This window comes from Callorhinchus milii, unplaced genomic scaffold (genome assembly GCF_018977255.1).
Source record: "Callorhinchus milii isolate IMCB2004 unplaced genomic scaffold, IMCB_Cmil_1.0 Scaffold2, whole genome shotgun sequence".
Lineage (NCBI taxonomy): Eukaryota > Metazoa > Chordata > Chondrichthyes > Chimaeriformes > Callorhinchidae > Callorhinchus > Callorhinchus milii.
In genome coordinates this window covers 76809386-76824781 of record NW_024704743.1, presented here as the reverse complement: position 1 = coordinate 76824781, position 15396 = coordinate 76809386, and the positions used below count along the sequence as shown (strand labels likewise).

The 15396-nt window shown below is 40.7% G+C and overlaps 1 protein-coding gene across 1 annotated transcript in view; it reads right to left on the bottom strand.

Moving 5' to 3' along the window:
• bmper (BMP binding endothelial regulator) overlaps positions 1-15396 on the bottom strand; it is an 81101-nt gene that overhangs the window by 56598 nt on the left and 9107 nt on the right. Inside the window, exons 3-5 of the mRNA XM_007900882.2 lie at positions 5954-6053; positions 2028-2110; positions 907-997 (exon numbers count right to left, since the gene is read on the bottom strand). Of these exons, the coding sequence (XP_007899073.2) occupies positions 907-997; positions 2028-2110; positions 5954-6053 (274 nt within the window). The remainder of the gene's footprint in view (positions 1-906; positions 998-2027; positions 2111-5953; positions 6054-15396) is intronic.

Below are 15396 nucleotides of genomic sequence, written 5' to 3'. Positions count from 1 at the left end.
TTCTACTAATCTCTTGGGCTATAAAAATGCCAAACATACATTTTTTTTAACGTTGCTTAACCCACTGCAGGTGTTGAATACAAAAAATACTAAAGCCGTCATATCATATATAAATATCTCTCCTCACACGGAGATCATAATTCTGTCATGGTTTCTTCACACCCTGTATTTTGCTGTTGGGTCTCGCCTAGTTGTTTTGTATATGATGTTGGGCATTGATATATCCTCAGCACACTGTATGCTGGCCACATTACTTCCCAAGAATAACTGTAGGAAGAGCCTACAGGAATTGTGTCATTATTGTCTATTGGCACTCCTCACGTTTTGTTCCGGATCAACCTGGGTGTCTGACACACACGGAAACCCATTGTCATGCTTAAGCGTATCTAAACTACTGAGATTTCCATCTATGCATGGCAATTTCCATTTGTCTGAAATGGTGTGTGGGCTCTCTCCCCTGGAGGGAAGCACTCTAAAAGTATTTTGTGTGGGTTGTCACCTGGGGACACATCACCTGCACAAATTGTGAAGTGTTGTGCAATATTCTATACATGCCCCCAACAACAAATTCAGGTGTTTGGTGTTTTTCTGCACACCCCTACAATTGGGTGTAGAGCAGGAAATATAAAACCAGTTTCCAACAGCACATTGCTATACTGGAAAACAGTATTACTTAAAGCAGACACTTGGAAATGTTACGGATCTGTACACAAATAGTGGAGCCTTGTGACATCGCTAGGTGCGATAGCCAGTTTCACTACACGTGCCGTTCAGTCAGAAACTCTAAATCCACAGGAGAGCAGTATTCTAAGTGAACATGCACTGTAATGAGACGCTTAATAATGGGAGTCCCCTGTAAAATACAGTATCTGACTTGCAAGCCAGTAATTTCTGACAGGGTCTTACCTGGACATACTGGGCAGCAGCTCCCCTGTTGAACAATGGGATTTTTACAGTGAACCACACACAGAACATCGGATTCTGTGACAACACCTTCCTGCAAACACACACAAAACAAAAAATGGTTATATTGCACTTCGCAGACATTGTTCAAGGAGCGTGCGAACAAAGCTCCATTTGTTGTCTCTGACTTCATGTGCATTGGATCAGTAAAAAACTCTTTGTGTTTCTCCTGTCTTTTCAAATGACTACACAGAGAGACAGAGCAGCATCACACCTACAAATAGAATATTGTTTTGAAAAACTTGATAGTAAGTTTCTATAGAATCTTACTGGATCTTAAAAATACTCCACCTGTTCTCATGTAACACTCTGTGAAAAAAAGGTGAAGCTACCACCATGTGCTGGGAGTTCTGATCTAAATTAGATTTGATGCTTCCTTAAAAATGGAGTTTCATTAAACTGAACTTCTTTGAATGATAATTGACAGTCCCAGATTTTTAGACAAGCTCCAATTCTTGGACACAGTTGCAAAGAACAAGTTGACAAAGCCTAGACATACAAGAAGTGTTAAATACGCAATATCGACACATCTATCTGCGGCAAGCAGCTTTAAAGCAGCTATTGCGGATGATTCTGAGGCAATCTGAGAACAGATAAAATCCAAATAATTGTCCGTATGTCCATTTTAACAGATTCAGCATGAAAGATAAAGTAAGTTTCTGTTCCCTCTATTTGTTTCCTATTTATTCTTCCCATGCAGGTCTGACATTATCTCTAACAAAGAGTATATGCAGAGTGGGTTGGTACTAGAAGCTTTGAGGTAGGGCAGTAATTTGCTATGATGTCTCTACCCCCTCCAAGCTGGCAACTGCCCCGGAACCACATAGTGGGGGCCTGCCATGCTTCCCCTTCTATTTGTCACTTCAACTAAAGCTGGCTGAAATTGGGGAACTCACAGGAGTAGGTGTGCTGAAACCTGCTTTCCTCAATTGCAATTACTAGTGCCCAATGTCTCACACCCACACAGCAGCAGCTTTACAACATACACACAAACACACAGATGTTCAGTTCCAGCCGAATAAATTAACATTACAACTCAATGAAGGAGCCAGAGCAGCACATACCTGACATGCACGTCTGACACAGGAATTGGAAGACACCAGCCATTTCATGGAGCTGTTGTATAACTTTCCATCAATCTTACACTCTTTAGGGAAATAAATAAATTCAGATTAGAAAGAGTCAGCAGCTTCTGTAAATGTACACCAGAATTAATTAATGACTAAACTATATGCATGATTCTGACTCTGGTCTGGATGGAATAAAACAGTGAAAAGGGCATTTATTTTGAAAATAACCATGTCTTAGAACAGTTGTCTTTTGTTGACACACTGTTTCATTTTCTGACATACCTATGTGGATCTACGTGGATTTAAATTTATTCTATTTTCTTAGCATTTCAGTATCCAGAATTTAGCGAAATCTTAAACATGTCCTTAAGTTTGAAGTTTGTTGTCCGTAAGTTATTGTACGTTTTCAAGATTACTGCTAAATTCAATTCTGGACACTCTAAAGTGCAACACAAATAAAGCTAAAGCTTTATTTCTCCCCAATCTGTTCTTACCCTCTCCCTCAAAATAAAGGATTCCTCACATTTGCTGGGTGCTCCACCCAGTGGTGTAACTGGGAATTGTCAGAGATAATCCGTCTGAGGCAGGTAGTTAGGGATGGGATCTCTGAAGCTCATGACATACACACTTATGATGATGGGCTTCCAAATACAGCACGTTGAAAGATATTTTACTTTTTTTTAAATGCAATTAATTTTACGTTGTTTTTCTTAGAGTTAAATAAAATATTCCGGACACAGGTTCCATATGACAGAATTTTTTAATCTGGTTTAGCTAAATAAGATTGCTGCTTCCTGCAATGAAGAGTTAATGGATCCAGCAGACAGTGTCAGGGTAGAGTGACCTCCCTTGGACACAAGGACAATTTTGCAGTAACAAGCGCGAGACGCTGGGGTTGAAAATGTGGCATTTACTCTTAATGTGACAATTACAACCTGGATTCACGTACAGCAACTCTTCATATCACCAAATAGTGAATTTTGCCAGTAACCAGAAGTGCATCGTGATGACCCAGTTACTAGTATCTGCCATCCACTTAGTGAGGGTTAAACTCTGCACTTGTCCCATATCAAATGACTAAATAATGACTATTCATCTTGGTGGGGGTGGGGTTGATATGCTGGATCTCCTCAGAGCTGAGCTGGCTCCAAGGCAATGTGCTTGGCAACAAAATATCAGAATCACATATCTGGAACTCTGAGTCTGGTTTGGATACTCTTAAGCATGGTGATCGGTTTCCACATGTGTTAGACACACGGCTGACCAAAACAATTCACAACAACTGCGCAGGAGTTACACAATTTACTTTAACTGCACGTTGGAGCAGGCTTCCTGCGGATCGGTGTGACATGTGACGCACATTCAACAGGCTTGACGAGTTGCCACTCCGAGTCGCTCTTCCCATATCCAGAATACCACAATTTCCACTCCATTTGTGTGTGTTTTCCAGTACAATTCACCAAATAATGATGTGTAATTAATGAAATTAAAGGAAATAAGTGGGGAGAAACTCAATCTAGTTGCTTTATCAGAGAACCCCTGCTGTTGTAGAAGTGTCCTTTAGGTTAAGAATGGCTTCAGGGCCAAGATTCAGGAGAGAGTCCACTGCATTCACGCATGGATTCTAGCCCTCATTTTACATTGTACTTGTAACCATCATTAACATTGCTCTACTTTCTTATGATTTAGAGGGCTGATCATTTGTAGTGAACAGCTAAAAATGGAATTGGATAGGCACTTAAAGAGGAAGAATATAAAAGGGCCTATTGAAATGGGGTTAAAGTAGATTATGCCAATGGAGGAATCAGCACAGGCTCAATGAGCCAAATGACCTACTTCCATGCTGTACTGTCTGTGAGCTATGAAGTTATTAAAATAACTGATTGATGCAGAGCCTATCAATCTCCTGCATGCCTCACTGTATAAAAGAACCACAGCTCTGTTCTTTTCAGTGGGTTTGTGTAACATTGTGGTTTTCTCTTCATTGAAGTAACATGAAATTGTGCTTTTGAAACTTCACTGAATTTATTTAGAAGTGCAAATCCCCCAAACCTACAAACTCAGGAAAAGAGAGGTTCAACCACATCAACAGGGAGTGCATGGAACAAAATAACTCCTCATTTCAAAGAAATAGAATCTCACAGCACAGAAGGAGGTCATTCGTCCCATCGTGTCTGTGTCGACTCTTTGAAAGAGCTATCCAACTAGTCCCACTCCCCTGCTCTTAGCTCATAGCCCTGCAAATGTTTTCCTTTTCAAGTACCTATCCTGTTCCCTTTTGAAAGCTACTAGGTTACTAATAACCCTTCATTTCTATAATCTTTTTTTAAAAAGGCAACTGTGATATTAAAACAAAATGAGTGAGATTTATATCAGGATTGGGCCCCCAATGAATCGTCAGAATGTGGGTGGTTCTCTTCCTGCTAAAATCTCTGCCGCAAACAATCAAATATCTGATTTCACAATATTTTACTGAACAGAAATTTACTGAGTAAAAAGAACTGTGCAAAGAAGTTATTTTTGGCAACATAAAGCCAAACGAAAAGAATAGAGCCCTGCCTGACAGTATTAGCAGCAGGTGGAGAAGCAGGTTCACAGGCTCCCCAGTTTCACAAGATGTGTTGCGTGCATTTCATGAAAGGCTCAATTTATTGCCTCAGCTGCTTGGCTCAGGAGAGAAACAGTCAATAGAGTGAGTAATGAGAGGTACCTTCTGCCACCACAGCAGGCAACAAATGAGTGGCGGGGTAATAACCTAGATCTTGGGCAGCCTTCCGGTTTGCAGTGGGGAAAGAGCAGGAAGAGGCAAAGTGGCAAATACAATTGGCATTGGTCAGCTCAAGGGACGAAAATGGCAACATGCAAAGTTATATTATTATCACTGATGATAATTATCAAACCACAGAACATCCTGTTCTATCAATGGTGTGGTGTGAAAGCTCCCCCCCACCGCACCCCCGCGCCCCCAACCTACACCTTCATCACAGATTGGGCGCTGGCAGCAGAATATTGGAATCGAGTCACCTTCTTTTGGGGCCTTGGTAGTCTGGTTCCTGAGTTAGGCTTGTCCATAATGCACCAGGTTATTCTCTCCTTTGTAAACTCACACTGTCAAGGTATCTACAAACCAGCCAAAGCCTGACCCTACAAAGGTCTAAATTGCCATATTTCATGAAAGGATTTGTAAATAGTGAAGCGATGTTGTAAATCCCAAATGTGCTGCAGCTGACTCTTCCCAAGTCGTTCAGAAGTCAAGAGAATTTCACACAAGCTGAACATTATACCAGATCCTTTTGCTAGTCTCACAATTTAAATCCAATAGTCATCAGAACTCCAGATGTGCCCTGAGACCCGTGCTATTTCAGGAAAAACTTACTGATGATAAACATAATAATCCCTGCATTTGATATAGAACCTTACCATGTCATTGAAATGTCTCAAAGGGCTTTGCACGATTCACAGTGACTATATCTTTGTAAGCAAATGCTGCAGCCAATTTGCGCACGGCAATGTTCCAGAAACAGCCATGGCGTGAATAATTGATTTTGTTTGGGGGATTGTTGGCCAGGACACCGGGACAAATTCCCTTTGCTTTTAATCTTAATCATCCATCTGAACAGACAGATAGACCTTGGTTTAACATTTCATCAGAAGGACATCACTTCCGGCAATGCAGCATTCCCCCAGCACTGTAATATAATAATCCTTGCATTTGATATAGCGCTTTTCACGTCAGGAGGACGTCCCAAAGCGCTTCACAGAACACACTGTAAAGTGAATTGACTGTATATTTGTGGGCAAACGGTGTACTGTGAAATGAGTGAGCAATGGCAAAATTCAACAATTTAATCTACTATTGTATCGGACCAAACTACAGCCAGACATAGATATGTAAGGAACAAATGAGGATTTTACCTCACCTTTGCATCTCTCACAGCAACCTCCTCTCTGTTTAATCAGCAGTGCACAGTCTTTCAGCACAGCAGGGCATTTCTCTCTGGTACATGTTACTTCTTTGTTCTGTGAATAAGATATGAAGAAAACAATGATTGCTGATAATATGACATATCAAACATCAATCTATCACATCAGTGCACAGTAAACATCTCCCACACATCAAGGATGATAAATAGTCAGCAGTGAGTTACGAGGCATGAAGATATTTTCTCTCCTTTCCTGAACACTGTGGCTCGTTTTTTGGGGGATCAGCCAGGTGTCTGACACATGCAGAAACCCATCACCATGCATAAGAGCATCCAAACAAAACTGAGAATTCCATGCATCCCACCTACCCAAGGAAATTCCAGAGATAGATTGTTGGAATGGAATGCGCACCTCTCCCTGGAAGGACGCATCCTGCTTACCTAATTCCAGAAAGTATTAGGCGCAGGTTGGCAAGGCAACTGGACTGCTGTGTATAATTCAGGTCACAGTGATATAAGAGAGCTGGTTAAGGCACAGGGGCAGTGCAGAAGAGAATAATGATGCTGTTGTAAGGAATGACTAGATAAGACAGGGGTCTTCAAAAGAGATATCGTAGAGAGCATCTTGTAGAGAATTGCCATGTGTGTGGAGTGCACTGCGCACACTCATTCACTCCCACTCTGGTGGAACATGCCTGAGTTACCCAGTTCCAGAAACTATTAGGCATAGCTTGACGAGACCAAGGCTTGGGACCCCAGAATGTCCGTTGGGGGTATTGCTGGAGTCTAACCAACTAAAACCACATAGCTTGACATTGATAGCACTGTCTGGCAAGCTTTCCTGTTGCTTGTACAACTAGGACCACCCTACCCATTAGAGCATTGGCTTGCAGAGTTAACAGGAGCTGAGTGGGAGGGTTCCCTGTCCCCAGGTGCAGAATGACATGTCTCACAGGCCTAAATTATAGGCATAGTTAACGGCAGAACAATTTTAGTGCATCCTTTTACTCTGTCATAAGGATATAACTTATTTATTGTTTCTTATTTTCTTGCCAGCCATTTTGAAGGCTTCTATGTCAGTCTCCAAGCAGTTGAGCTCTATTCTGTCATAAACCTTTGTACTGTGTAAGTTTGAAACAAATTCCTTGGGGATGACATAAACCCATAATTAAGTTGCTAATACCACATTATATCTTTCATGAAATGAATAAAAGTTGAACAACATCTGTGTCAAATTCTGTGAACGAAGTGCTCCTGAGATGGATAAAATTCAATAATTATGCGTTATTCAACAAGGGCTGCTCATGTAGTTCACCAATACAAAGTCAAGGATTAGTGTAATAAACCACAGGTTTTCAGTTGCAAAGGGGCATATATCAATACCAGGCTTCTGTTTTTTTCAGTCAGAACTTAATGAAGGGTTTTCTTTATACTTCATTGTTTGACAATAAATAGGAAGACAATACTGTTCTCTCATTCAAGAACAACAACTTGCATTTATATAGCGCCCTTCAAGCAAGTGGTGTCTCAGAGAGCTTCTAACAAGAAGCTCACAAGGTGTGGTTGGGCTATACCTTTGTCCAATGTGAGTCATTGACTGCTGGTTGCCTTGGCACGAATGCTTGGAATTTGTTTTTGTTATTATTTTAATTAAACCTTCTGCATAGTTTGGTTGAAAATGTTTATGCAAGAATTTCCCTCCCTCCATCCTTCCCTCCCATGGCACAGTGTATAAATTAACCCTAGGGAGTGTTACTGAACTGTACAGGTTAAAGAGGTCCAAGATTCTCTAATATTGTGTTGAATTATGCAGGGACATGGCGGGACATGACAATTGCCTCAGTGCACCTGGGCTAGGGAGAGGAGACAAAGTCAGCCAGGGTTACCACGCACAGTCGCTATTCACTTTTTGGGGGGGTTCAGACAAATGCTTAAGAGTATCCAAACTAGTTCCACATATGTTTACCGCTTATATATGGAAATGTTGCCTGTGTCTGGAATGTAATGGACACTTTTCTTGCAGGTTGCAGCCTGTGTACCTAACTCCAGAGAGTATTAGGCACAGGTTGGCAAGGAACACAGCTCAGGAATCCCAGGAGTGTGCATTGGAGCATTGGTGGAGTTCAACCAGCTAAAACCACACAGTTTGTCAATGAGAGCACTGTAACAAACCTCCCGCTATTTGTCTAGCTATCCCATTCGAGCTTTGGCTCATAGGGTTAAAAGCTGGGACTGGTGAAGCCTAAATGCAAATGCTGCTTCAGTATATAAGAATATTAATAATAATCATTGCATGTGATATAGTGCCTTATCATGTTCTCAACATGTCTCAAAACACTTCACAGAATAAACTGTAAAGTAAATTGACTGTTTATTTTGTGGGAGAAATGCAGCAGCCAATTGTGCACAGCAGTGTCCCACAAACAGTCATGGATTGAATGACCAAATTATTATTTTAAAAAAAAGTTTTTGAAAGGATTCTTATCCATGGAAAAATGATCCGCCAATCGACTAACAACCAGGTTTCTGCTAGATAAACAGGCGTGTGGAGTAAGGAAACTTGCCTAAATTTTGCCCTGCCCAGGAATCAAACCCAGGTCCTCTTGCTTTCGAGGAGAATGTTCTCATGACTAAACTACAAGACTCCATATGCTGGGATTGCTAGTCAGGTCTTCCAGTCGTGAGTCCAGGGCTCTAACTGTGTACAGCATTACATTCTGGCACAGTCATGCAATACAATTTAGGGATTAAGAAGTCAGCCAGAAACAAGTGAATTTCAACATCAGCGTACAACAACCAGAACCCAGTGTAACAACAGCAGCTTTTCACCATTACCAGAAGAGGAGCAACGAATTGTACCACTTGTTGGAATGAAACAGAACTCTTTGAAATTTCCTTTGCAGCCTTCGTTATTCACCAATTCCAATAACAAACTTCGCAAACTGTGCAAACATGTAATTGGATTTTGGAAAGGTTAGTGGCAGTGTAGTTGACTTTGAAATTGAAATGAAAAGGGGGTGAAAACTCTGCTGGAGAAGTCAATGTCTTTATTCCACTGGCAACATCCCAGCCTGCAGTGATCTCACTGTTCTTGAGAAAGTGTCTCAACAGCTAAAGAAGGTAGGTGTGAGGCTTGGAGACTTCAACTCATGATGCACCAATGTTCCCTAAGTCAGTGGTTCGGCTCCGGTGAACTTCAAATCAGAGGCAGTGAGTTTTTCATTTCCCCACATTTGACCTTCATGCTATTCAATTGCAATGTGGCCTTTGGCTCAGTATGGAGCACTTCCATGTTATTATCATCAAGGCAGGACTTGACAGCAAAGTTCACTTTGAGCCTGGGAAAAGTTCAATGTGAAAAGCAAGCCTGCAGTGTATCTAGGACACAAATAATTAATCTAGATACTGCTGGGTGTGAAGAGTTAGTCTTGTCCAATCTATTGTGCAATTGAGGCTACTACTGGTTCTCAGCCCCAGTAAGTGATGACTTCCAACAAATGCTCTGGACCAGAAGATCGCAGGAGAGCTTCGGATGAATAAGGCCCTTCAGCCATTTGATTTAATCCCTGCAGAATACATACCCTCCCACCGCCCATTACAGCAATGCAGCTGTTTCTTAAATAAGTCTCAGCAACACCACGGGTTGGTAAGAGCAGGAAGAATGGACAATCAGGCGTCCACTCCTACCATTTTGTCAAACTCTGAACCATGTTTCACTGCACATTAGTCTGCACTCAGCTTTCCTTGCACTATGACTTTTATACTTGCAGATTTTGATGTTATCCAAGAAGGAGTTTGGGGGAGTGGGGGAAGTGGGGAAGCGAGCTTGCCAAGAGGGGTGAGAAATTCTCAGGTTACTAGGTGCAATAATAAAATAATAATCTCTGCATTTGATATAATGCCTCGTCACATCGTCGAAACGTCTCAAAGCTGCTTCACAGAATTCGTTGTAAAGTGTAGTAACTATGTATTTAAAAGGCAAATGTGTCTACAGGAGAGCAATCATGAGAGAGTAATCACTCAATCATTTTGCTGACATGCTCTCCTGTGGCTCAATGCTTCTACAGTAGTACTGTCGCTACATTTGAACAATCCTCCAGCCAGCTACATTCCTCATGGTAAAAAAAAGATCTAAAATTGCAGTGATTCCAAATACTGTAGTTTGCTTTAATATAAAAATCTTAGAGTGTGTCAATCCAGCTCATGAGACTTCTACAGGTCGTAAGGGTAAGTAATATGCTGAGGAGGCATGTCCATTTGACAGTCGGAAACTGGCAGCTCTCCACAGTCAGACAAAGAAAACTTAAAAGATTTGAACATTTTTGGCAGTGCTGCTGACTTGGGAGTTTGAATCCCTGTGCTCCTTTGTTGGGGTCGAATAATTCATGACTTTAGCTCTTGAAGCGCATAATCCCTAGGCTCTCTTTACCTTGAGGACCACTTTTGTTTGTTTTCCATTCTCTGAAGAGCCCTTCTACTGCAGAGATAACCCATCGCCTGGCCAGCACCGTAACAGTCAACAGCACATTTCACTCAGGTGCAATACCTCGGCTCGCAGCAATGTCAGTGAATCAGAGCGTCAGATATTTATATTGCACCTTTGGCCACACATCACTCGCCGAGATGTATGCACTGTAAGTCAGGGCTGAGCCAGTGGGAGTTGCACCGGATCCTCTCTTCTAACACCAAGAGGTAGTTTTAGAAGCAGTGTGATTTACCCTGCTGCGATATACACACACAGAGGATGTGGAATTTATTGGGCCTCATACCTTTTTAGTCCTTTGAAAATCATCAAGTAGTGCAATGCACTCAACAGGAATAGCCAGGAGATGCTATTCCTGTTGAGTGTTATTAAAGAGTAGATCATCTGAATTGTTAATAATATAAATAAACTAATATACAAATCAAGACAAAATCTGAGACCAAGTTTGGCTTTTCATTAAATACAATATGATGTGATGAATCACAGACAACATAAATGAGGTTACTGCTGTATGTCCTTCTAATGTCACTCTTCTTACAGAAGTTACCAATGTGCCATTAGTAGCCTCACTCTAGTTTTACTCTATTTCCTTAGCATTTCAGAACAGTTAAAATTTGGTCAATTCTAAAATACAGGCTTGATTTTAAAGCTGTTTTTCTGTAGGTATTACAGAAAACCAGCTTCAAAGTCAAGACTGGATTCAATAAATTCTGCACACTCTGAAATGCTAAGCAAATAGCGTAAGTCTAGACCCAGATGGAATTTTTTCCCTTTTATCTGCAACTAAACTTCGGCAGGTATGTTTACATGAATTTAGTATCATTTAGAAGATCCCTGACAATGAATTCTTATGGTACACACTTGGCAACACAAACATTTAAACGGCGGCAGACAATAATACTGATGATAGGTAGTGGGAGCACAGCCCCAAGGATAAACCTGGCGACTGTCCTCGAAAACTGAGACGTGATGCCCTCGTTTCAGTTGTTCAACAATGGGTGGTTCAGGCGGGTCTGGGTGAAGGCAACCAAACTTTTCATTCGAATCTCTTGTGTTTATCTTGGATCAAAATGCGACATCTCAAACAGAAATCCAGTCACGAATGGTGATTTCCTGTTTACGAATATCCGATTGCAGGATTTGGGGCGAGGTTGAGCAAGTAATGAACCTTGGTTCCTTCCTATTGGAGTGAGCCACAGCAAAAATAGCCCTGTTTGGCACTGTAGCTTAGTATTCCATTTCCGAGCGGTAGTGTTCCTCACCTCATTGAGGCACTAAATTGCGATATGTTTTCAATCATTTATAAAAATGTTTTCGAAATCCTGCTCTCACATTACACGTTAGATAAAAATAGCAAACTTCTCTTTTATAAGAACAACGAAAGTACAAATCTCGGATGAGTTGTGATTCATCCATTGCAACTCTGCTCAGTGTCCAATTTTGGGTTTGATTTAGGTGTAGTTAGATTCTGACAGGAGTTCCAGAGGATCAGTCTTAACATATCCCGGATTCGCTAGTTATGAATCCTTTTATAATAATAAAATAATAGTAATCCTTGCATTTGATATAGCGCTTTTCACATCTTCTAGACGTCTCAAAGCGCTTCACAGAATACACTGTAAAGTGAATTGACTGTATATTTGTGGGCGAACACGGCAGCCAATTGCGCACAGTAATGTCCCACAAACAGTTGTAGATTGAAAATGACCAATTTATTATTGTTTTTTTTGTTTTGCAGGGATTATTATTAGGCTCTGTGTGGAGTAAGAAAACTTGCCCAAGGTTTCGCCCTGCCTGGAATTTAACTCAAGTCTCTCGCTTGCAAAGCGAATGCTCTAACCACTGAGGTACAGGACTCCACAATTTATAATTGTGACTCCCTGCAATTTATATTCCAATGTGAAACTATTGCTATCTTTTAAATGTTCGGGATATTAAACCTCTTTAATAACAATAAAAATCTTTGGGTTTGATATACCATCTTTCATGTCAGGAGGGTGTCTCAAAGCACTTCAAAGGATTTACTGTAAAAGTATGTATTTTATTTTGTATTTGATTGTGTATTTTATAGACAAACTCGGCAAACAATTTCTATACTGCAATGTCCAACAAACAGTCATGAAGTGAATAATCAATTTTATTTGGGAGATTACTGACTAGGACTCGAGCACAAAGGAACACTGCATCGAGAGGACCCAAAGTGACTGACTGAGCAAGTGAAGCAGTTAATATCTGCAAATAAAAAGCTGGGTTGGAGACGGTTTAGGAGCATATTGACTAATTAGATAATAACTGATAGGGTCCCCAGACTACCAACAAGAAACCTCTATTGCTCAACTATAGTTTCAGTTAATTGTCTTTCAAAATTGTCTAAAGCCTCAACACTGTGGTAACTGTTCGCTTACACCTGCTGGGTATAGCAATTAGCAGTACCACTTGCTTTAAGCTTCTGTAACATCATTAACTTCCAACTATCTCTCTTCCTCCCCCTCTCCTTCCACTACCACCACCAGGACCAAAGTATCAAAATGAATAAATGCAACAAAAGAAAGGATGTTTTAGCGAAAAAAAATTCTAGGGTCTCACTATGAAGACAAACGTAAATGATGACACTCCTGTGTATGTTTCAGTAATTTTCTGTCACTCACCAGGTGACATAATTTGTTCATTTCAAAGTGACCTGTAATTTAGTAGCTCTCTCTTAGAGGTCTTTGTCTTCCCTCAAATGCATTACCAAAATGCTTTGATTTAAGCGACTCCAAAAGAATTACAATAATAAATGTGTCACAGAAATATTCAAAACATTAACATGCACTTCAAAGGTAAATTAAAGAAAAGGTTTGTGATCCCAATTATGCCAGATGGGCTGTTCAGAGACGGAATATTGTGCCTGGAATTCGAGAGGAACTGGCTGTTTGTGCTCAGTGGGATGATGTGTGTAATTCCTGTGGCAAACTTGCCTTGTATCACACTTCATCCCACGCACTGTGCCATGGAAAAGGGAGGCCTATAACCACAATGCTGCATTACTTTCTCTTCCTGTGAGACTGCTCCAGTCCATGTTTGAACATAGAGCAATAGGGGGTGAGCAAGATAGGGGCAGGACTAGAGATTGGGATCATGGCATGAGTTCTGACTTTTGCAATTTTTTAAAGCAGTTTTTTTTTAGAATTCAGCCCATCAAATCCGCATCACCACTCTGCTAGAATCATGGCTTAATCTACAAACTAATCCCATTTCCCTGCCCTTTCACCAAGTCCCTTCAAATATGTATCTATCTCCCTCTTAAACATTTCAATTCAATACTTTATATAGTATTTCATTTTCAAAATACTATACAATATAAAAACATAAAAAACAATCTCACCTGAAATATTTCACTCAGTTATTATCTGATCAGTGACTATGATAGTAAACTAGCATGAAAATTTTTTGACTCTACTTTCCATCATCTTCCCTGCTTGCCCCCTCTCCACCACCACCCTCCCCCACCCCCCCCACACTCCCCCGCTCACTCCCCAAGCCCGGGCTTCGAGTCGGCTGTATAAGGCACTTTGAGATGTGAAAAAGCCCTATATAAATTCTAAATTGTTGTTCTTATTAAAGAAAATGTAATGCATCCACAGACTGTGTCATATCTCAAGATCACAAGATTGTTTTGGATCACATAGGTCTGCCCTGTAGAACTCTAAATTTGTGTTCTCTTGTTCTAAAGTCTTGATTTATCCTAAAGTATTGTTCTGGGTTTAATTTTTCAATGTCATTTAAAATGTTATACACCTCTATAAGGTCCCTTCTAAGAATGAAGAGCTCCAGTTGTGTTTGTTAATATTGGGAGAAATTTTGCCAGTCTTTTCTCATGATGCCCTTTAATGTTTATTGTAATGCACTATACATCACAATGCTACAGTGCAGCTCCACACAGGACTGCTACCCTCTGCTGCTTGGACCAAATACAGTCTTGGTCTTGAGTGTCAAAGAGGTCAGTCTCATAAGCTTCATCCTGAGTCTTATCTTCTTCCATTGGCTGTTCTGAAATTTGTGAACTTGGTTCCCAAGTAGCACAAAAGACTGAAGGATTCAAGAAGGAGCTGGTGAGATATTTGTGATCCTGTTATGAATATTACATGCTAAACCCCAATCTTAAAAAGACAATTGTGTGATTGACTCCTTAATAAGATTTAAAAAACAGTCCCATGACACTTTCTGGATCGGTGTTTCTGGAGCTGTTATTGAACCAGGAAGAGATGAGCTCAATGTTAGTGGTACCTACCATGTTTAAAGTGAAACGGGTGTGAATTGTACTGCTCAAGATGATCAGGAGCATGGCACCAGTGAGACTCACCCTACCTCTGCCTAGAATATCCATGGCACTATTCGAAAAGAGAAGGGAGTTTCTCCCGGTGTCCTTGTCAACAATCCCCCAAATAAAATATTGGTTGCTCAATCCATCGCTGTTTGCGGGTCACTGCTATGCGCAACTGGCTGCCACGTTTCGACCACAAAGTACTGTCAATCCACTTTACAGTATATCCAGTGAAGACTTTTGAGATGTCTCGACAATGAGATAAGGCACTATGCCAAATGCAAGGTTTGTTTGATTCTGAATTGATTTTTAGGACTTCAATACAAAGCCCACAGAGACCCTACATACAATATAGTAAATATAAATAAGAAAAATGATCCTTTCATTTGATATTGGGCCTATAAAATCTCAAGCACTTCACAAAGTTTCTATGACTTTGCTTTGAGACAAACACAGTAGCCAATTTGCATATAGCAACATTCCACAAACAGCCATGAAGTGAATAACCAATTTTATCTGGACGATTGTTGGCCAGGAAACCAAGAGAAAATCCCTTGCTTTTCAACAACAACAATATTACATTTGTTTAGTGGCTTTCACGTCTGGAGGACGTAGTGTTGCAGTATCTTCAACATCCATTTCAATAGGCAG